We start from the raw sequence: 22,647 nt of genomic DNA, 5'->3' as shown, positions 1-22,647 counted from the left end.
CCTTCCGCCACGGATTCAAAGCTCAAGTTGACAGTTAAACATACGTCATTCGTATCATTCGTATCAAAGACATGTGCTGCTTCAGTCAGTTTATTAGTGAGAAATAATGAGGTTATACAATGCGGCAACCGATCGGTACGACTGACATCCCATCCGGTTTAATATGAGTCCGCACGCTGAGATGAGGAAACGCCTCCCCGCTGTGCAGCTGAACAAGCAACACACGCCAAACATCTTCCCTGTGGCAGTGACTGCCATCTGATGGTATAACCAACAGTTTCCCAGTTTGAGCTGAACCCAAGAAGAAGAGACTCAGATGCAACCACAGGCCAGTCATTTTATCACTGGTGTGTGTATATATATATATATATATATACACATATATTTATATATAAATCTCTCACTGTGGCCTTTGCCAGCTGGAGAAGAGGTCAGCAAAATCAACCTGGTAATGCGCAAAGTAAAGTACTCCAATATCTCACAATGAGTATGGTTTATGTTCAGTGGAGGTGGAGACCACTGCAGCTGGGTTGGACTTTATCTATATAAGGCGGTGAGGCAACCAATTGGGGTGAAAGTTAAAAATGTTATGTCATGCAAAAAATGAATAAATGGATATGGTTAACGTCATAGATGAAAGTGGGGGAAAAAAAGAAAAAGCATATTGCTATGTAACCTTTGCACAGATAAAGATAAATGCTTTTTATAAATTCTTCTTCTTGTCAAAAATATCTCACGGTTCTCAACCAATCAGATTTGAGAACCAGAATGAACTGTTGTATATATACATATATATATATATATGTTTGTATTTATATATAAATCTCTCACTGTGGCCTTTGCCAGCTGGAGAAGAGGTCAGCAAAATCAACCTGGTAATGCGCAAAGTAAAGTACTCCAATATCTCACAATGAGTATGGTTTATGTTCAGTGCAGGTGGAGACCACTGCAGCTGGGTGGGACTTTATCTATATAAGGCGGTGAGGCAACCAATTGGGGTGAAAGTTAAAAAAGATGTTGTCATGCAAAAAATGACATAGGAATAAATGGATATGGTTAACGTCATAGATGAAAGTGGGGGAAAAAAAGAAAAAGCATATTGCTATGTAACCTTTGCACAGATAAAGATAAATGCTTTTTATAAATTCTTCTTCTTGTCAAATGCAAAACTCATTGCAAACATGAAATGTCATAAGGTCTTCTTATTCAAATAGGTGTATGTGTTGACTTTTTGACTTTTTCCTAAAGATATGCAAAATAATTGATGTGTTTGTAGAGTAATTTAGGTTTAAAAAAAAAAGACAGGGACACATGTTAAAATGTATATTTGCAATTTTACCTTACATTTTACCAGAAATGGAAATAGAACACTGTTAAATATTTATCAACAATCTATAACCTATTAAACATCCCCTATCCAAAAACCAAGGCGCTTTCTTTCATTTGAAACATAAATACTAAATTCTGTAGAACACTGTGTAAATCAAAGTTCATTAATGCAAACTTTTAACCATTTATTTTTGACCACAGAATGAATATACGCTTGAAGATAAAAAGTCAAACACAACCTGCCTTCAGATACTGGCCTATCACCTACTATACATATAAAAGCAATTTTGACCAGTTAAAGGGATGGTTCACCTTCAGCTGCTGGTCTCCATTGACTTCCATAGTATGGAAAAAAAACCACTATGCAAGTCAATGGGGACCATCAACTGAAGGTGAACTATCCCTTTAATCTTGCAAATCGTGATGATGATTGCAAGACTGGCAAAGTTATACAATAAACAATCCAAAACCGTGAATGGTTCAGTTCCCAGCACTTAGAATATCCTCTATAGGAATTGCAAGGCAACTGCATCAGTTTTAAAGTATGCATGTACACGGCTAAAGGAATTACTGTAAATAATTATAGTAGTTAACTAAGAAATTAATTAAAGATTTGGCAAAATAAATCATGAAAATGGATGGTATGACTGAAAATTTGTTACAATGACATCTGCAGTAAGAAAAGGGAAATGTGTTTCTGGTAATGATACATATTTTATTGAGCAGAACAGGGGACAGGCTATACTTTGCCCCTGTACACAGAAACTGAAGAACTGGTTTGTAGAGTTTTGTGATAAAATTCCTGAAACAGTCAATCATGTTTTAGAACTATTGTTTTCTGTTCATTCACAGACGTGTGAAATTAAATAAAACTGGATGATCTTAAGAAAATTATCAGCTGTACTAGTTTAAAGAGAAGTGTGGGGAAAACTGGAAAACACCAAAGGTGTGGCTCCTTTTTTTTTTTTCAAAGATAAAGCCCATATAGATTAACTTTTTTTTTAATGATGTTTTTTTTTAGAAACCACTCATTTTTGAGATAATGGTGAGGCACCAATTTTGATTACATTTTATTTTATATATATAGGTCTATATATCCTATATATATATATTAAAAAAAACACTTACACTAATAATTATCTTATGTAACAGCAAAATCATAATTTTAAAGTTTTTGTAGGGTTTTTGGTGTAAAGTTATAAAATTATATATGACTTGACAGAAAAGGTAAATGTTAACACATTTAAATCATGTTAACATGGTTATGGATATATATTGATATATTTTATATTTTATTAGGCATATATATTTATTTATATATTTTAATATTTACAGCCCCTTTCATGTCCTTGTAAGTGCCTCACTCTAACCCTAGATTTTTGCTCTTTTTTAAAAAAAAAAGAAGTGTCCAAATACTTTTAAAAAAACTGCACAGTTTTGTTCTTGTTGCCAGACATGATGAATCATGCTGAGATAGACCCTAGTGTTTACTCTACAGTGGGTGCGGACCTTTCACAGCTACTTTGATTTATGCACTAAGCAAAATGTTAAACCTTAAGACTTTTATATCACCTTTTCCCAATAGATTTTTATAACTATTAATTGAGACTGTAACCAAAAGACCCCTTTAAAGCAGAAGGTAAACTCTGAGCTGATATAGCCACTCCAGTTACCTCTAGAAGACAAAACCTCCTAAAACCTCTCACTCTTGGCTTGACAAGTTTTCAAAGCATATCAGTCACTTGTTGCCTACAAACTACGTGCCTTGAATGTGCATGTCACGCTTACACTACAGAGCCAAAATGGTTGAAATGTTTTGCAATGTGGTTATCTGACAAAAGTTGGCATGTTGCCAAAAAAAAGAAAAGAAATATAAAATAAGTATTGTAAATATTTTCAGTCAACATGAAAAGGTTACAAAGTTTTGCGATTCATCCCTTTCCTGATTACATGCCAACTGTTACTGTGTGTAAAGCTGCCCATACATAATTTATTTATATTTGCAAGGACACTATGGGGCTTTCTTACTAAATAAGATAAATGCAGCGCTCAGGTTATATATGTTTAATGTATTTGTTACATATTTAATTTGTTCAGGTCAGTTTCTGTTTGGTCCAGTTCGCCTACTGCTGTGACAGTGTATTTATTGATTTATTTACTGTTTTAATCTGAAAACAGTAGTTAACTTTTATCAGTTAGCTAAAATGGCTAGGTGTAATAGTGTGTGCTTCACAAATGAAGGAAAAAGTACATTTGTAACAGGATATGATATGAGGATATTAAGTTCAACGATCATCTGTGTTCTTGAGATAGCCAGGATATTGAGAAAATAGTAACTAAACAGGTAGCTTTACAACATTTTAAGGTTACTCTGATGGTAACATCTCCAGTCTCTTTGATTGCAAATGTCAAAAGCTAAGAAAATGCGTTTGATTTATACTTTTGAATAGGCTACTAAGTGGCTAAAGGAATGTGGAACCATTTCTATTTCACTTATCAAGGTTAGATACCTTGACATTTAAATACTACAACACCCATTCTTTAAATTTAGTACATATTTTAATTAATTAATCGATAGAACAGTTGATATATAATTGAAAATGATACATTAGGCCTATTACAGCACTGTAGCATTTTAAACACGTGATGGCGCTACTGACACATTTATCCATGTGAACGGTAGGACTGCGTTCACAGCATTGAAGTTGCACGGCTCACAGTTTAACTACAAAATAACTCCAGACACAGTCAGAGGACATTGCACACTTGCGATTTTTGCAATGTCAACACTTTCATCTTACTGTGAGTGGGTGTATAATGTTTCACTGTCGTTTTCCACTAGTTATATATTTCACCTTGGGTAAAACGCATCAGCAAGTCTGACTCTTTCTTGTAGCGTATACAGCCTTCAGTAACATAGGCTATTCATTAAATAAGAAACCTATTAAACAAGACTACAAACTTGCTATAATCACTGATTGAACGGTTTGATCTAACTCCTACAGGACACCATGCACTTGCTCGTCACCTCAAATCAAAACGCTTTCGGAATCTTCAATCAACTTTAAAAACATGAACATGGCTAATTTATACGCGAATACACAAGTGATGCTGTCATTATGTTATTCTTACTTTAAGAAACCCTCTTCTCTGATAAAGACCAGAAAAAACCAGACACGTGTCCACAATGGGTTAATCAGTTGACGTCTCTCAGTTGAGAGTCCCTCGCAGGCGCTAATTCTGAAGAGCACTTCAAAGAGGGATTCACATCTCCACACACAAACACACTCACAAATCAAACTACAGACGAACAAACTAAAATATTGAGCTTTTGGTAAAAGATCGACTCTACTTTGGGGCTGTATAAAACTTTAATCAGAACTGCCATAAACAAGAAGACACGGCGGACTGTGCGCGAGCGAGCGAGGAGTCGCATCAATCACGCAAAATGCTGCGAGGCTTCACACCTTCGCACTGATCGGACTCGGCGCGTTCCGTCGATTCCGTCAGTCACTCGGACACTACTTTCCAATAAAAAACCTATTTTAAAAGCAGCCTTTCCTGTCCCGAGCACATTTATCAATATCACTGACGCCTCCGGGACCCTCTCCAGCTGTGCCGTCATAAACCCCGCTGGTTACCGTCACTTTTCAACATGATCAACACCTTTTGCCAAGGGTAAGCAAACACTTTGCTTTATGGAATCTGATGCCATTAAACTCTTCAGACAGTAATCTTCTGATAAACGCATTCATTGTCGTGTCATTTTCTAATTCAGGTAGTTGAGAGCAATGGAACCTTCTTGTAAACCCTGTGAACTGGATATTTGCTTCTCCAACCTCAATTAAGAGTCAACGACAATTTTCTGTAGTCAAGATGCAGATTCTTTCAGCTGTTTTGCTCCTTTTCTGTTTGCACAAGGTGAGTACCATCCTTTCCGTTTTCATGTTTAAAAACTGCATGCAATTATGTTCAAACTTTAAACAATTTAAACCAGTCAAGCAAATTTAGTGTAGAACACTATACTTCTATTTTAGTGAAACTAGGATACTAAATTCAAATAAAATAATAGTATATGCATCATTCTGGTGGGGAAGTCAATCATGCAATAGTATTTCACATGTATTTTTATTTGCTTTTCCTGGTAGAAAGCAGAAAGACACATTTATCAACTTTGTATTTCTCATGCATACTGTCGCATTCAAATTCAGATACTGGAATTAACAGCATACTTTTAATGACTTCAAAAGGATTTGTTTCAGCTGAGGTGATATACCTAAATTGTATTTAAATGTGTAATAGCATGTTGAATATCGACTATATGGAAACTAATTGAAGCAAGGATTTAATTTTAAATGCATCAACTTTACAAATTTAGGAATGTTGAATTTAGGACCACACCATTTTTTTTTTTTTTTTTGGTTACTGAAAAAAAAAGGTCAAATATTGGAAGAATTATTTTTTAATAGATTTTTATAGATAAAACAAAATAAGTGTAATATTACAGGTAGTTTATAAATCACTTCAACTGCGTATATATGTATTAAATATTTTTTATCTATGGAGACAAATCAAAGATCTGCATTATTCATAGTTAATTTTTTTGCCATGTCTTATTTTAGTAACAAGTAGATTGTGATTAGAAGGCAAGTCATATTACTCTGACAAGTAATACAGAAAATTTCTAAATCACTTAAAAATCACCAGTGTCACACAACTGCATACAAGCATAATTTTCAGTTAATAATTATTTTTAAGATTTGGCTGTCCCTTGCACTCTTGAGAAACAGTACCTGTGGGAATGGCTTCTGTCTATGAGTATATCCACTTTTGTACAATCCTCCAAAGGCAGGGTCCCGATGGATTAGAGTCCCTACAGTCTCTCTCTCTCTCTCTCTCTCTAACACACACAGTGATTCAAATACTGGAGAAGTAGCCCAGCATCTGTGCTGCTCCCTGGAGACAGATAAGAGGGTCAGAGACTTCACACTAGTAACTATTCATTCCATGACATCTGCTGCAGTCAACCTCTGAGAGCAGGACAGAGAACAATATGATCAGCACTAAATCCACTTGAGCACAACCCCACGACTCTATCTGTTCAGACACATTATGACTGTTGTCTGCATGGCTGAAGTTTGGCACATTTGGCCTTTGCTGCCAGAGCGCCGCTTTCTTTAACACTTCCTCTGTTGCCCGTTGTTGTGCTTTGCTCTTGTTCATGCATAAGAAGCATAGCAGCCATCAATCTCTGCTCAAGTTTTTACAGAGCGCCGCTTTGTTGTTTGAAAGAAGATGATTGAGGAAGGTGGTGTGTAATGTCCATACAACTGACTCCAGCATCACACAGGTGTTTTGTTCTTTTTATATAGATAAGTCCTCATGGTTATTTCATCGGAAACTGTGCCTCAGCCGAAATCTTTACTCAGAGGGCACGTTTGAATATGCAGACTTAAATGGTTTATGGAGAGCAAATTTAAAGCCAGAATAATGATTCGCAGTGAATTCCCTATCGCGAGGTCGTCCAGCTCTCCCGCTGTCTTTGTGAGCAATTAGCTTTGATTTCATTATTTATTTACGGGAGAAAAACTAGTGGTGGAGAATTTGCTAAAAATTTACAGTGCTCGGATTAGGAGCCACCCTTTAATCTTATGCCTCTGATAATGCCGCATGGCCTGATTGATTAGTTTTTCAGGAAGCTTATGTCAGAAAAACTAATCCGTCTTTGGATTGTGCCAGCCGTGTAAGGTTCTCCGCTCTGGTGCTGTATCACGGAGGCGAATTACAGAGCTGCTGGGCTGTGATAAGGCCCTCGTCTCTTTCACACACCCGTCCCTCTGGACAATAAAAACGCTGTTTATATTCTTCAGAACCTGCTGCAGCCCGAGTCTTCACATCAAGCCCTCGCTGGATTTGCCATGTGAGGGGAGAACGTACATCAGGCTCTCAGAATTGGGCTGAGGACACCAAATGAGAGGAAAAAGGAGTGCCAGAATGGAATCGTGAAATGTGTTTGTAGGTCCAGTAACCCAGAAATTCCTGCAAGAGAGATTACATGAGGGTTTCAGCGAGTACGTCTGTAAATATGAGTGTTTCGCTCTAGATTGGCATTATCAGTGCTGGGCTTATACGCCAGTGATGTGTATCTGTGTCTGTATTGGGGTCATTGTTGCTTTCCAGAAGCCTGCCTCAGTAATCCCTCATAAACAATGTTATCTGTGACATTTACCACTATAAGCAGTGATGTTGGGTAGTGTGTGGTTTCTCATTTTTGCTAATTTCATGTGGAAAAAAAACAGGAAATGAACGTCACATTCAAGATCAGGTGGCATTTACATTACCATCATTTTTTGTTTGCTTTGTTGTTGTTTTTATAAATTATCTACTTTTTTTTTCTAGACATGTTTATTGTGAATAAATAGACATGACAGACATGTGGGATTCAATTAGATTACCAAAACAGAACATTCTGATATAGGGAAACATGACGACCAAAGTCAGTGTTTTTGGATTTCTCACTACTCCAATCATTTAAATGAAAAAAGACTAAGACTCTATGAATTAGCATGCAGTGCAATTTTTGGCTTATTTTTTTTTAAATAGATTTCCATAAATTGGTATTCATTTATTACTTTAGGAAACTAAAAATTAAAATGAAGTACAAAAAATCTTAAGTTGTTATTTTGGGTCATTAGTCACTTTTCAGTTTCTCTGAAAGGTTTAATATTTGAAAATTCAATCCTAAATGTGTGTCTCACACTGCAGACAGTTTATGTTAATGTCATTTGTTGAAGTTCTGACTTTTATTTTTGTCATGGTTGTAATGTCAGTGTCATCCATTACCTGAGATATAAAATCAATGCTTTTCCACTTATGGGCTGGAAACTGTGTTTTCGGAGTGTTCCAGAGCTGAAGGACAGGCCTGTATATTTCAGGCTTTATGATAGATGTGTTGTGAAGCATCTCTGTGACCCGGTGTGTACGTCAAGGGTTGGCATGTGTTTGTGTGTTATTTATTAGTATGGTCATATACCCACAACCTGTGGTCATTTATTTACTTCACTAATTTCTTTGTTTAGACATCTTTGTTACACTCTGTCAGTATTAATAACAACTTCAGACACAGAAACATACTTAAAGGTATAGTATAATACCCTAATATAAAATTTTTGCAATCATTTACTCACCTTAATGTCATTCCAAACCTGTGTGACTTTCTTTCTTTTGCAGAATGCAAAAGACAGTATTTAGCTTTCACAGTGAGAAAAAAATAACTACACCTGAGACATATTTCTAAATACTGTGTTACAAAGAAATAAAGTAATACAGGTTTGGAACAACATTAAGGTGAGTAAATGAGGACAGAATTAGAATGTTTTTGGTGAACTATACTTTTATTTAGTATTTGTTAATGTCATAAGATTAAAACATTTTTCTATTCTCTATTTAAACTTTCAGCTATTTCACCATGACCATCATATTTTCTTCACCTGCATTTTTTTATTCATCCCTCCATCTCTTATTCTGTCACTTTGATGAGGTGATGTCAGTGTTCTTCAATGAAGAATCTATCATCTCTATGAGAAACCAAAAAATACTTATTTTTTTTGCTGCTGCTTCATTGTCTTCAAAAGAGACTGGTATGTCTAAAAACCGTTAGGATTCATCCTAATCAAAGAACAAAGACATCTGTACTGTCAGTTCTAACACTGCGCTGACCGATAGGAAGGGCTGGCTACATATACTTCACACGAGCGCTTCTCACTATTTATATTTGTATGATCTTCATCCAAAGCAAAGAGGGAAATTAAGAAGGTGAACAAAGTACCGTTGCAAACGGAACATCAGAAGTGCTTCCAATCAAGAAGTTTCTCTCCAGTGCTGTTTTTGCATGTGAAACTTGTGATCATAGCTGTTATTCTTGCTGAGGAAATGTCAAATACATTTTTTAGGAACAAAGATCAGACAGATGGGTATAATGGGATTGTAGAGGTGTTGATGGACGATAGTTACACCAGCAGAGTGTGGAACAAAGAACCGACAGGTATTAAAGGGGAAAAGAACAAAAATCACTCCTCATCTAACAGTCCTGGTCTTGTTAACAGATTATGATGTACAGTATTATGCAATGCAGTAGCACCTCGTTTGACTCCATTATATTGGTCCTTGATGCTTTTTCACGTATTTTTCAGCAGCTTGATCCCACAGTTGTTGACTTCTATTTAGAGCATGTTAATACATGGAATTAATTAAATGTTTAAAGCTGTTAATGCATTTATTTAATTTGTCATTGTAACTTTTTCATTTCATTGTTAATGTCAACCGCATACCAAAAATGCTTCACACAAAATCTGATGTCAGCAGACACCAAAGATGAAAAATAATTGGTTAATAATTAATAATTGATTAATAATTAGTTAATTTCCTGTTAATTGTCCTATAATAATAATTAAATATGATTGACATGCAGAGAGCACTGACAAAAAAACAGGCTGCTTTTTACATTAAAAGGGCTGAGATTTTTATTAGAGGTAGTATGGGCATTTTAAGTTAATCTTTAAGAAGGAACTCCATGGGATAATGTTAGCTACATAAAAATAAATAAATAAAAATTTAGATTAACCACTAAATATTTTAAGCGATGGACAGCCCTATCTCCTACATCTGCTGTAATGACAAAGCTTTTGTTTTTAAAACTTTATTTATTTATTTACAGAAACTAGGAGTGTCCATAAAGTAGATAAACATAATTTTCTAAATTTAAATTACATTTAATTTCATAATTACAGAAGTTTCAAGAGCAGAATATTCTTCAGGGAACCCAGTTTTAACCAGTTAATTATACGTGACTTTTCTAGTTGTTTGTGATTTACTGGAGAAGGATTAAGTATAATTTATGTATATATATATATATATACACACACACACACGTATGTATATATTTTACATACAATTTCTAGCTAATAAAATATTTTAGAGCTTGGCTTAACTGGAAAAAAATATATTTTCTTTAATTTATTGACTTTTTCAAGTCTAGAATTTTTTGTAAAATTAGGCTACCTCATACAGTATGCAAGTATAAGACCATAGGAACCCTGGTTCTTTAAAGAAAAAGTTGTTTAGGGGGTGAATTTAAAAAAATATCTTTTTCTTTTTTTTTTTTTTTTTAGCTTATTTTAATACTTGTTATGTCATAATTTAAATCATATTGAAGATAGTTTGGGAGTATGATGAGGCCCCCTAGTGGACCCTGGACCCCTGGTTGTGAACCTCTGCTTTACAGCACTTAGTTGCTGTTAATAAAAAGATTAAATATACACATTTATGAGATACTTTTTAGTTATAGATTTATGATGCATAACCGCAACATGACCCTCTTACCAGAGAAATTAAGCAGAGAAAGGGAAAGTACTGAAATACAGCTGGCACATGTGTGGGTCTTCTAATCCTTCTTTTTTTACTTCATCTTTTTAAAGAGCATGAGTTTTGAAATGTTCAGAATTAGAATTAGAATAGAACATACAAATGTGCAAGCATGCATTTCATTGGCCTCGTATCACTTTAATTGCAAGTCATTGAAAGCGACCGTACCTCTGATTGGCTACAGTTCTGACTGGATGATTTAAGGGTCCGGTGACTGAGGCAGCCATGCATGAGCACTTGGCGCTGTAAGGGTCAGGTGCTAATGACAGGGGGGATTATATGGCATTAGACATGCAGCACAGCGTACAGTGCTACAGCGATCAGACCCGGCTGAGGGTTAAGATTTCTCTCTTTGATCCTCTCCACTGAACACCTGCCATTTGTTAGCAGCCCGGCTCTTGATTAAGAGTGATGTGTTTCGGGTGTGCAACTGTTTCACCCATCAGGGTAGCAATCTATTCTGCGGCCGTGTGTAGACTCAGGCCCCCACCTGCCTCCTCCAGGCCTTTGGGGCTTTCTCTTGAAACTGCTCTTTGTGTGAATCATTACAAATGAAATGCCATGTAACACCACACATGAGAAACAGTGGGGGAAACGAAGAGAGTGAGAGACAAAGATAGGAATAAAATGACAGAGACTTTGGGGAAGAACAGTGGGCTGGACAGGTGTAATGGAGAGGCAGCTGCTGCCATGCTCAGTACTGGTTAACAAGAAACTGCAGTTTGGTTGAATTATAGGTGACTTGTCTAAAACAAATGCTCTTTTATGTGTGTAGTGCAATAGACAATTTGGCCTGGATATTGTGTGCTGTGTATTTAATGTCAGTGTACTAAGGTGTACAGTGTACTACTCTTCATTGGCATACAGTAAAGACAAAAAGCCTATAAATAAAATGAAATAAAATAAAAATGTTATCCTACTCGAATGGTGTATTAAAACAATAATAGCTTAAAGGAATAATTCACCCAAAAATTAATATTTTGTCCTACTGACCTGTGAGTCGTACCAAACCTGTATGCTGTTATTTTTTTGTGAAACACATATACAGTATATGTTTGAAGAATCTTTTCATAGCTCTTATAGTGGTGTCTTTCAAGCCCCCCAAGAGGACAGGCAAACATAAATATACAACAACAACAACAATAATAATAATAATAATAATAATGAATAATAAACACCATTGGTGCTCAGGCCCTAAGGAATGAATGAATAACCATATTCCACTTCTGAAGTCATTCAGCAAGGAACATACTTTAGTGCAAGGAAAAGACTGAAATCTGTTTGCATCTAGATTTAAAATGGCAACAATTCTGAGTTCTTGACACAAACACGGCTTCGATTTGAGCTTAATGACTTACAGTAAACTTCTGTTTCTCATACAAAACTATTATGTGACTACACAGAAAACATGAAATATCATGCATAAGTCTTAATGTTTATTGTGCTTTCTGGTGTTTTTTGTCCTTTTTGGAACTTAACAGCCATGGTCACTTTGAGTTTACTGTAAACAATTCTTCAAAAAATTATCCATTAAAAAAAACATCATACAGGTGGAATGGAATGACATGAGGGTGAACAAAACCTGGAATGCACTACAGGTCTTTTAAAATCGGAACAGATTTTAGAACACTACGCATCATACACTTCCTGATTTTGAAACTGGTTACAGAGAAAAACTGGGCATCATACACTAAACAAATGAAGATTACACACTACCTGACTTTCAAATTGTCCCCGAACACAATCAACTTGTACAGAAATGTGTGCCTCATTGAAAATAATGTGTTCTAAAAATCTGATTTTCTGTTAAATCTATCAACTCTGACTGCCCAGTATCTGCAGACTAGCTCTGACTTGCGGCAACTAGTGTTGACTCATCTAGACTGCAAATCCAAGCAAAAATCTGGGCAAATGTCAGAAAAAAAGCAATGTATTTCAGCCTTAAATAATGCCATAATTTTCACTTTGGGGTGAACTATCACTTTAAACAAAGGCAGAATATAAAATTCAAGGAATACATTTCTCAATATAAGGCACAAATCACAGCTGCATTACTATTCTGAACAAACAGTCTCTGGGGCTGAGAAATAGGGAGACAGCAAAAGAAAGAGAAATGGATGGAAAATGACAAAAAGGTGCAGGTCTGACATCCAAACATATTCATGCCCCGGGGCTGGAGAGCCATCACAGCCATCAGAGGTGTGCTACTGCCAGACGAATCAAATGCATTTTAACAGCATCCTCATCCATGATCCGCCACTGAGATGTCCCTGACTTCTTAATAATATTCTAGAGGGCTAGTTCTGGTCACCACAGCAATTACCTTTATGTCAAGCCGTAAAAGATATGTCCACCCCAGGGACTGGCAGACAGCTTGCTCCATAATGCTCATTACAGATGAACGTCTAGACTGATTCTTTTCTCACTTTGTGGATGTCATATTATGACGCTGCCACTAGGCTAGTTTTAGGTGTAGGTGACTGACACATTGTACAATACATTATCAAATTACAGACATGATACAACAATATAAGATACTTTTAAGAAACGTTAAAAAATTACGGGGACTCTCCATAGGCGTAATGGTTTTTATACTGTACAAACTGTATTTTCTAGCCCTTAACCCTACCCCTCGCACAAAACTTTCGTAAGTTTAGTAAAAAAAAAAAGCCATTTGTCTTTTACAAGGACACAGGAAGTGTCCTCATAAACCATGTTCATGTCGTAATACTATGTTATACACAATTGTGTCCTCATAAACCAGATAAACTTGTACACACACACACACACACACACACACACAAACACACACGTGTACCGTATGTATATTTTTATATTATAGATTGGTTAAACTATATGGATACAAACTTGATTGTAAAATCTATTGCTGTGGACTGTAGGGGGACTATTTGAAGGCTGATATTTCATCTGATATTTCATATGTGATTATTCGCAATATATTTTTGAATTAATCAGATTTTTTATCAAATAATATAGAGCCCCCTTTTCAGTTAGTAAACATTGTGACGTTTTTTATGGGTGGAGCTTAGGTGGAGGCAGAAAGTTTCCCCTGACTGCTTCACTAACGCTAGCTAGCAGGTTTTGTTTGCTTGTTTTTTAAAAATGACAGGAGAAAATGCTATTTTATCTTAATATGTTATGTCTCACTGTCCGGTATCCTGTCTCACTCACTGTCTGGGATTGTGATTATTATTTGAAAATGTTAACTTAACGGAAGGAACCAGATTGGCCGACTCGTACACACTCACTCAATGGATGGACAATCTGACAGCAGTGGCCTGACACACCTACCAGAGAGAGAAACCGAGTGCGTATAGTAAATAGAAACTGAGGGCATATAAATCTTTAGATGCCTATAAATATGTACTAACAGTGGCAATTGTAAGCAAATGCAACTACTTGAACACATAACATGAGCCTTCACTGTTCCCTCTCTCTACAATTGCACTTATGGCAATTGTAGAAAGCGAGACGACAAACGGTTTCCTTTGTTTATCCGCTGGTCGTTAGTTAACTTGTTCCCCAATTTCTGATTAGGTGGGCATGCATGAGAAATCTTTAAACTTGTAACCAAACCATAATCCATACCAACAAAAAGACAATAGTTTATTTAACCTGAACTGATATGAAGTGCGCGCTGCAAATGCGAACATTTTTGATGATCGTTTCTGTCCAGTCCACTCGTTTTATTGCTTTTAACCACAGCTGTCGTCGGTTTTTTGTCTGGCAATGGCAGCAAGAATGCGATAAAATTTCTAATTGGAGCCTGTACTCCATCGATTTTGACACTCAACAACACAAGAAGATGACATTTTAAGCTCCTTAAGTAGCCAAATTATGCGAGTCGGCTACATATGTGTGACTTATGTGCTGGTTTGTATTGGCCACCTCCAGTTATCCCTTTGTTTTGCCTCCAGCTAATGCTGTGAGGTAATTATGATGCCGGCACTAAAAGGGTCTATATATATATATATATATATATATTCACACACACTCAAACACATAAAGTTTAGGTTTAAAATTACTATTGCATACAGTTAAAAATAACAACAAAATGTATCTATATTACTAGATCATAATTAATGTAATAAACTGTGGTTATTCTGTTAGGACACTTGTGTGAACTTGAGAGGAAGTACTGTATACAACTGCTGTTTGTGAAAGCAGAAAATGAAAGGTAAATATCTGTTTATTACGCTGACTCTAGCCTGCAGGACAGTACTGAAGTTTAGTTAAAGTCTTAATTAAAGTCCTTAGATTTCCCCCTTAGCAAACCTTGTATGCTTTACCTCTACCAAAGTCACAGCTTCAGTCCTTACCTTGAGTTAGACATCAAACATATTACATTATATTATGTGTAGAATTACTGCCACCCTACGTGTAGGAGAGAGAGAGCACATGAGTGAGGTAGAGAGGGAAAGGATTGGGACCGATTGTCAGCACAACCTTTTAAGTTTTCCTCGCAAGGCAGTAAAGCGTTTTATTTTGCCTGTGATCCCTCTACTTGTCACAGCAATTTCCCCAGTTGTTCATCATCCTTTAACTGCTTCCACATTAGCATTATCATCTCCTTCCTGCTTCACCTGAAGGTGTCTCTCACCACAATTTCTCTAAATGTGAATGGTATTCATCTTCCCTTGTCAAGTCATCGAGTCCTGCAAAATGAAAAATGGAGCGACTCGCATCCAAGAGCGAGAACAGAGATATGAGCGCTCTAGTTTACCAAACATCGTACAAGACCAGGGGGACTCAAAAGTGAATAAATGTTTAATCAAATACAAAAATCTCTTTTTTTCTCATTTCCATTGAGGGTTATCTTCAATCTTTGTTCAGTGGACTTTCCGAAGATGCTGGAAAGTTTCAACTGCAGCCCAGAAATTCATCATGGAAATTTACACTGCATTCTTTCACTCTCTGTTTTTACGTGGAGGTGTTGTCTTAATTAAGTTTTGTGAAGAATGATATGTGAACAGACTCCCCAATCCATGGGAGACAGATTGATTTCATATTATACAGGGAACTTTCAAATTACTGGGCTATTACTGGCTGTTTGCATCATTTATAATGTTGTGCATGATGTTCTCAAGCTGTTGCGTTATTTGACAACAACATTTTACACCCATTTTAAAGTTTACACAGATAAACAAAAATGTTATTTTGTTTACATATGATTTTTAACCATATTTGATGAAGCACAGCCTCTGAAATACTGATATGCTCTGGACCATTTTAGATGGAAATGTCTTCATGAATGTAGTCCTTTCCTGACTGAGTTATCATATGCTGCTGTTAAGCTTACAGCAAAATTAGTAATTATAGAGAAAATACAGGGTTGCTCGTCTGTGCGATTTCAAACAGCCCTACTTTCACATCTGCTTCAGCAAATGATCCTCTCAGCCGTGCCTCAGGATGGCAGCCTGCGCTAATTACCAGCAAAACTAGTTTGGCTTATTTCTACAAATTATTAAGACTTTATCTTAAGTGGACCAGAACTCAATCCTGGAGCAAAAAGGTTATTTGGCACATAGGATCAGCACTGCAGTGTACTGCAGAAATAATTTCATGTTTACCCTTTGCAGATCATTTGGATGTTTTTTAAACACTAAAGGTACACATATATTACCGTCATCACATAGAACTATTCATGATTTGTTAGTTTTGTTTAAAAATTTAAAGATTTTTAAGATTAACATCATTCCTCTTTATACTGCAACCTAAATTATAGCTATGATTTGAGCAAAGATAACAGCTGTGCTAATATTCATACCAACAGTATTGCTGTGATAATGCTTTTATAAAACACTTGAAGAGAAAATCATGAAGGTAATATTGAGTAACTTACATTTTAGACACAATATTGACAGCTGTGACCCAGCTGTGGGTCTATTTTACCTCCACCAGAGAGAATAACTGTGGGAGCAAAGTCAACTGCTGCGTCTCTGAGCAACACACAGTGGTGTTTTGGTCCTGAATGAATCAGTGTTTTTGAAGGAGTCGTGGATGATTCAGTGACTCACTCACATAGACAGCCACTTGATTCATTACTGAACGAATCAGTGTTTTGAACAAATCTTTTGAACTTTGTTTCTTTACATTCATGTTCGCCGTATTCTCCAGTGCATTGACTGACACTCTGTCTGCTCACAGTAGCCAATCAGTGCAATAATATAAGTGCTGTAATTCGTCAAACATTCCACCCCCTCCTCCCCCTCATTGGTGATGCTGTAATCCAAGCATGATAGTAGTAGACATAATAGAGGATTGGGTTGACAATGTAAATTTTTAATGTTTACAATGTTTTTGTAATTGTATTAATTATCACGGGCTATAATAAAAACAAGTAGGCCTAAAACTAACAGATGGTTCTAACATATTTTAGTAGGCTATAAATATTTGACTATATTACAGCTCCCCCTTAAAGCTCTTGTCTTTTTCTCCTTTTCCATCTCTCCAAACCTATTCTGCTCACGGGTGATTAGAGATGAGTGGATAGCACACACCTCCTGCTTTGTTACAGTTTGCTGATTTTTGTAAAATAACTTCTGTTTTTGCTTTCCAAATAAAAGGGTGGTTTCAGTTTCAATATGTTGCAGGCTCATTTATTGGTAATAAATAATTGATAAATAATATTGATGATAATAAATAATCAAACAATATTGGGCTTGTTTTTGAAGCTGCGGTTGCAACAGTGGTCTGGAACACACAAACAGACTAACAAGTGCAAGCGTAGAGTTCCTGTAGAAAAAATCCTATTAATTTTCTCAGCAGGGGAATTGATTTTAAATGATAACTTATACATTTTTATAGACATACCTACTGTGAGCTACAAGGTTGTTGATTGCTGACATATGCCTTTTGTTGAAGCCATCAGTCTTTATTATTTAATTTTGTTTAACAGTGGAATTCTATAAAGAAATTTCCACCAGAGAATCGTGTCAATTAAATAATGGCAAAAGAACGGTTTAGTGTCCACCGACTCCCATCAAACACTGCGAATGATGTACAGTAGAGTCTGTTTCCCTATGCTATCAACATACTTAAAGGGATAGTTCATCCAAAAATGAAAATTCTGTCATTAATTACTCACTCTCGTGTCGTTCCAAACCCATAAGACCTTCGTTAATCTTTGTAACAAAAAAAATTAAGATATTTTTGTAATGTTATGAAACATTTTCGTAATGTTATGAAACTACGAGAATACTTTTTGTGTGCAAAGAAAACAAAAATATCTACTATATTCAACAATTTCTTCTCTTCCGTGTCAGTCTTCGCTGCGCGATCAGGAGAGTACCACGGCGCATGCATGTGGTGTTGCTGACGCAGGAGCCGGCGTTCTGACTTAGAACCCGGATGAGCTGCACCTTGTTTACAAGCGGAAGAAGACGCATGCTTCATAAACATGTCTGAAGATTTGTGGATGACTTGCAATTTTTTGTCCAGCCTTACTTATTTGAACCAGAATATACAGATGATGAACTGAGAGAGATAGACGTTCTACATCAGAACGCCGGCTCTTGCGTCAGCAGCACCACACATATGCGTTGTAGTACTCTCCTGATCGCACAGCAAAGACTGACACGGAAGAGAAGAAATTGTTGAATAAAGTCTTTATTTTAGTTTTCTTTGCACACAAAAAGTATTCGTGTAGCTTCATAACATTATGGTTGAACGACTGATGTCACATGGACTATTTTAACAATGTCCTTACTATATTTCTGGGCCTTGAACGTGTCAGTTGCGTTGTTGTCTATGCAGGGTCAGAAAGCTCTCGGATTTCATCAAAAATATGTTAATTCGTGTTCCGAAAATGAACGAAGGTCTTACAGGTTTGGAACAACATGAGGGTGAGTAATTAATTACAGAATTTATTACAATATTTCTATTCCTAATATGCATATTTTCCAGTAAACATTCACCTCATAGCTGGATGGTTTAGTTAATGGCTTATAACCTTCTTAAACAATGATTTTTTTTAAAAAACCTCTATGGTAAAAATATATGGACAAAATAATTCTGGAACCAAGGCCAAGGAAAGTGGGCACGCACTATTGCACTTTACGGTTGTATAATAAAGATCATAATTTTAGATAAGTAGGTTATAGATGTTACATATGTTGAATATACTGTAGTATTATGGATTCTCATGTTTGTGTGTTTGTGATTTTCAGTGTTGTTGGAAGGTCACATGCAGAAGAGTCCATATTCCAGAGGTGGGTCTTGTGGACTGGGGGGAGGTTGAAAACGAGGAGCACCCCTCCCCCAAAAGCGGCAGCCCCCGCGTTCTCAACCCCCTGCGCCTTTTCGCCCGCGGATCCCCTGGGTTCAAGAGCAACAGGAGGGAAATTACATATTTGGAAAACATCGAGGACTCTTGGGACTGGTTATCTAACCAGACAGATGTCAGAGAGGCGCAGAGCAGGACTAAACGCAGACCAATCGTGAAAACGGGCAAGTTTAAAAAAATGTTCGGCTGGGGTGACTTCAACTCCAACATCAAAACTGTGAAACTAAATCTCCTCATTACAGGCAAGATAGTGGACCACGGCAACGGCACGTTCAGTGTTTATTTCCGCCACAACTCCACGGGCCTGGGGAACGTCTCCGTAAGCCTGGTGCCGCCTTCCAAGGTGGTGGAGTTTGAGATCGCCCAGCAGTCCACCCTGGAGACGAAAGACTCGAAATCTTTCAACTGTCGTATCGAGTACCAGAAAACAGACCGCAGCAAAAAAACTTCACACTGCAGCTATGACCCGTCCAACACGTGTTACCAAGAATCCACCCAGAGCCATGTGTCCTGGCTCTGCTCGAAGCCCTTCAAAGTCATATGCATCTACATTGCCTTCTACAGCACTGACTATAAACTGGTGCAGAAAATCTGCCCAGATTACAACTATCACAGTGAAACGCCGTACGCATCCATGGGTTAAGATCCAGTCCATCCTAGACAGTGAGAACGGTCAACCTTATTTTCAGCATGTTTCATTTGATTTAGAAACAATTACAATAAATCCAGATGTTTCACATTAGGCTACACTACTGGCTTTTGGCTTTAAACGTCCCACATCCATCCCACGGTTTGAGTTCCATTGGGAATTTTTTTTCAGAAAACACATCATCTTTCGCTACTTCTCATGTTAATAAATCACAGACCTACTGAGGATAGATTGCACATGAAACACCTTTTTATTGTGAGGTTTATGTGTGTGTTTGTTTTATTGAGCAATGTGGCCTCTTGTTCAGCACTAAATTGTGTGAAGCATTTATGCATTTGTCAAGATAAGTGCGAACGGGTTAAATCATTCAGCAAAGACATTACATACAAATTACTCTTATTTATTTAGCATTTCACAAAAGATCTATGTGTGAATTGAGATTTGTGTATAATTTCAAAGAGTAATTTGCAACGTCTCACGAGAGCATAATTCATTGGACAGGTGGATTTAGTGAATCTGGCAGCCGGTTAACAACCCTTTGTCATGGTCTCGCCACAGAGATCCACATTTCCAGGCTCTAATTAACATTAATTATAGTGGGAAATTTCACTTACAAACCATGACAGAGGGGCCTGGAGCCAAAAACTGAAATTTAGCATGTCAGTCATGTAGCAAACATCTATTCATGCCAGTGACTTTGTACTGGAATCAAACTCTTTCATGTCCTCTGTTCCTGGAAAAGTGAAAATGTGTAAGGAGTAAATTTATGCATTTATGCAAACGTACATGAGGGTAATTTAATACAATATGCGAGTCTACCTTGTATTTAGTCTTTCATCATTTAAAACAGTATATGGAGAACATTTGAAAGAATCATTTTTGTTTGCACATTATAGTTTAAATGTCAGTGTGTCACAATGAACCAGTTGAAATGCCATAGTCTGATCATCAGAACTGGAATTCTCAGGTTCCATATGTGTGTGTGTGTGTGCCAAACAGATTATGACCATTTATTTCATTTTTTCCATATCAAGGGCGACTGATCTGGATTGCAGTTCTGCTCGAAGTGAAGAATCAGATTGATAATTAATTGTACTGATACTCTAATTGTCTTGCCACACGAACATTAGCATCAAGAACATGTCGATACAAAGATAGCTGTTTATAATTGTATTTAGTTTATAATCCCATGTGCAATTTTGTGAATAGTGTATAAATGTGACTATAAAACCATGTGTATTTTGCCTTTTAAGGATGAATTTGTTTCTTTAATCTATCAATCCAGCATAAACAATTGTATTACTTTTGGTGTTTGACAGTTATATCAAGTAGATATAGAGCTGAGTCATCTAGCTTGTCAAGGCTTTATTTTCAGCAAATTGTATGCTTTATGTTTGTCTTCAATATCTGTAAAGTACAAAAGAAAAGAAAAAATCCCTCAAAGAAAATACCTGAGAGCTTCCAGCTTTCTTTTATTAACCCTCTATGGTACACATTTGCACTGATTTGCTATGAAACAATTTTCACTCAGAAATGACTAGTAAATTTCACAAAGAAATTGCAAGTAACACATTAAATTAAATAATTTTTAAGTAAAAAGACAGAAATAGTCTTGTAAAAGTCTTATAAAAATCTTTTTTTACAGTGTGAATAATTTCTTGTCTTTTTTAAATCATTGCACATATTATTTATACTTAAATATTTCCCTAAAAAAGAAGTTCCCTTTCGATACTACACTCGTACTGCGTCTTGCTAGACGCATATGGGAAAAAGCCTTTTTTCTCCTGAACTGAAGCCTTTTTTCATACAAGCATTGAAACTGCACGGCCATTGGTTCGTGCAGTGTATTAAAAACGAACCAATGGCTGGGCGCCAGGGCGGCGGGAGCCTATGGCGACGAAGCCCGCCAAAGCCTGCCAAAGCCCACCAGAATGGGTGGGGCATCTGGCTATATAAGCGGGCGTTTGCCACAGGATTCTCAGATTTCTTCTCCTTCAGCGATGACTTTACGTCTCTACACTGATCTGAAGCCGCTCACCGTTGACACGCCTTCGCAGCTGGAATTGGGACCTCTCAGCACGGCTGACCTGCTTCTCCGCCACTTCAGCGACACAGCAGTTCCGGTCCATTTCCCCTGCCGCCATCCGGCAATACTAAAAGAGCTACTAAAAGAGCTTGGCGTTGTTGCAAATGCCACGCCATTACTGCGGTTCGTGCAGGTCTCCCCTGCACGCCGATGACGGCCACACGGAGTGCATTTCCTGCTTGGGGAAATCCCATGCGGAAGCTGCGCTCACGGGAGCTATTTGTTCCCGTTGCGAGAACTTTAGTCTCGCCTCTCTCCGCTCACGGATCACTTTCTTTTCACAGAGCGACTCCGCCCCTCGTGCCCTCCCGTTTTCTTCCTCCCAGGGACCTGTGAGGAAAAAACAGCGGGCCAGAGGGCTCGAGCGACCGGCTGCGAGCGAGCCCTCGTCGGCCCAGATCCCGCGTGCCTCGCTCTCGCCCCAGAGAGAGTATTCTCCCGTCCTTTTCTCCCCCGACTCAGCAGCCCGCGAAGCCAGCACCTGCCGCCCCCGCCGTTCAGCCCGCTAAGGCGCAGCAGACGTGGGGATGCTCTCGCTCGGCCAAATGCTACCCTCTCCCTAAGCGCCAGGGACTCCGACCCAAGATTGCATTGGACCAGGCGCCTCAGGCATCATCCTGATCTGTGAGACAGGAAGAGGACGGGGTCAGATCTCGCTATGGCCGGACCGCCCCTCAAGCAGTCTCTCTTAGACCTCTTGACACCCCATTCAACTCCGGGTACAGAGGGAAATGTGCTTTGTGCAAACAACGGGTCCATTTATGCACCCAAGCATTCAACCGCTGTGATAGCGGGAAAAATAAAACACAAACATTTTCAAAAAGAGAGCAAACTTCCTCTTCCATTACTCATAAG

At 37.5% G+C, this 22,647-nt stretch overlaps 1 protein-coding gene across 3 annotated transcripts; it reads left to right on the top strand.

Annotated features, from left to right (window-relative positions):
• Positions 1-4,521: 4,521 nt before the first annotated feature.
• LOC107720323 (neurexophilin-2-like) lies at positions 4,522-19,972 on the top strand. 3 transcript variants are annotated; one of them, XM_016528004.1, is made up of 4 exons: positions 4,805-4,825; positions 4,885-5,007; positions 5,108-5,250; positions 18,942-19,972. In XM_016528004.1, the coding sequence occupies exons 3-4, from the start codon at positions 5,206-5,208 to the stop codon at positions 19,698-19,700; spliced, it is 804 nt and encodes a 267-aa protein (XP_016383490.1). In that variant the 5' UTR covers positions 4,805-4,825; positions 4,885-5,007; positions 5,108-5,205; the 3' UTR covers positions 19,701-19,972. The 3 variants fall into 3 exon arrangements, with proteins under 3 accessions (XP_016383489.1, XP_016383490.1, XP_016383491.1); XM_016528003.1 differs by having other exon boundaries at positions 4,522-5,007; XM_016528005.1 differs by lacking the exons at positions 4,805-4,825; positions 4,885-5,007; positions 5,108-5,250 and adding an exon at positions 18,606-18,617.
• The last annotated feature ends 2,675 nt before the right edge of the window (positions 19,973-22,647 follow it).

Source organism: Sinocyclocheilus rhinocerous, unplaced genomic scaffold (assembly GCF_001515625.1).
Source record: "Sinocyclocheilus rhinocerous isolate Xijiao unplaced genomic scaffold, SAMN03320098_v1.1 scaffold3864, whole genome shotgun sequence".
Taxonomy (NCBI): domain Eukaryota; kingdom Metazoa; phylum Chordata; class Actinopteri; order Cypriniformes; family Cyprinidae; genus Sinocyclocheilus; species Sinocyclocheilus rhinocerous.
This window is presented reverse-complemented; position numbering and strand designations above follow the sequence as displayed.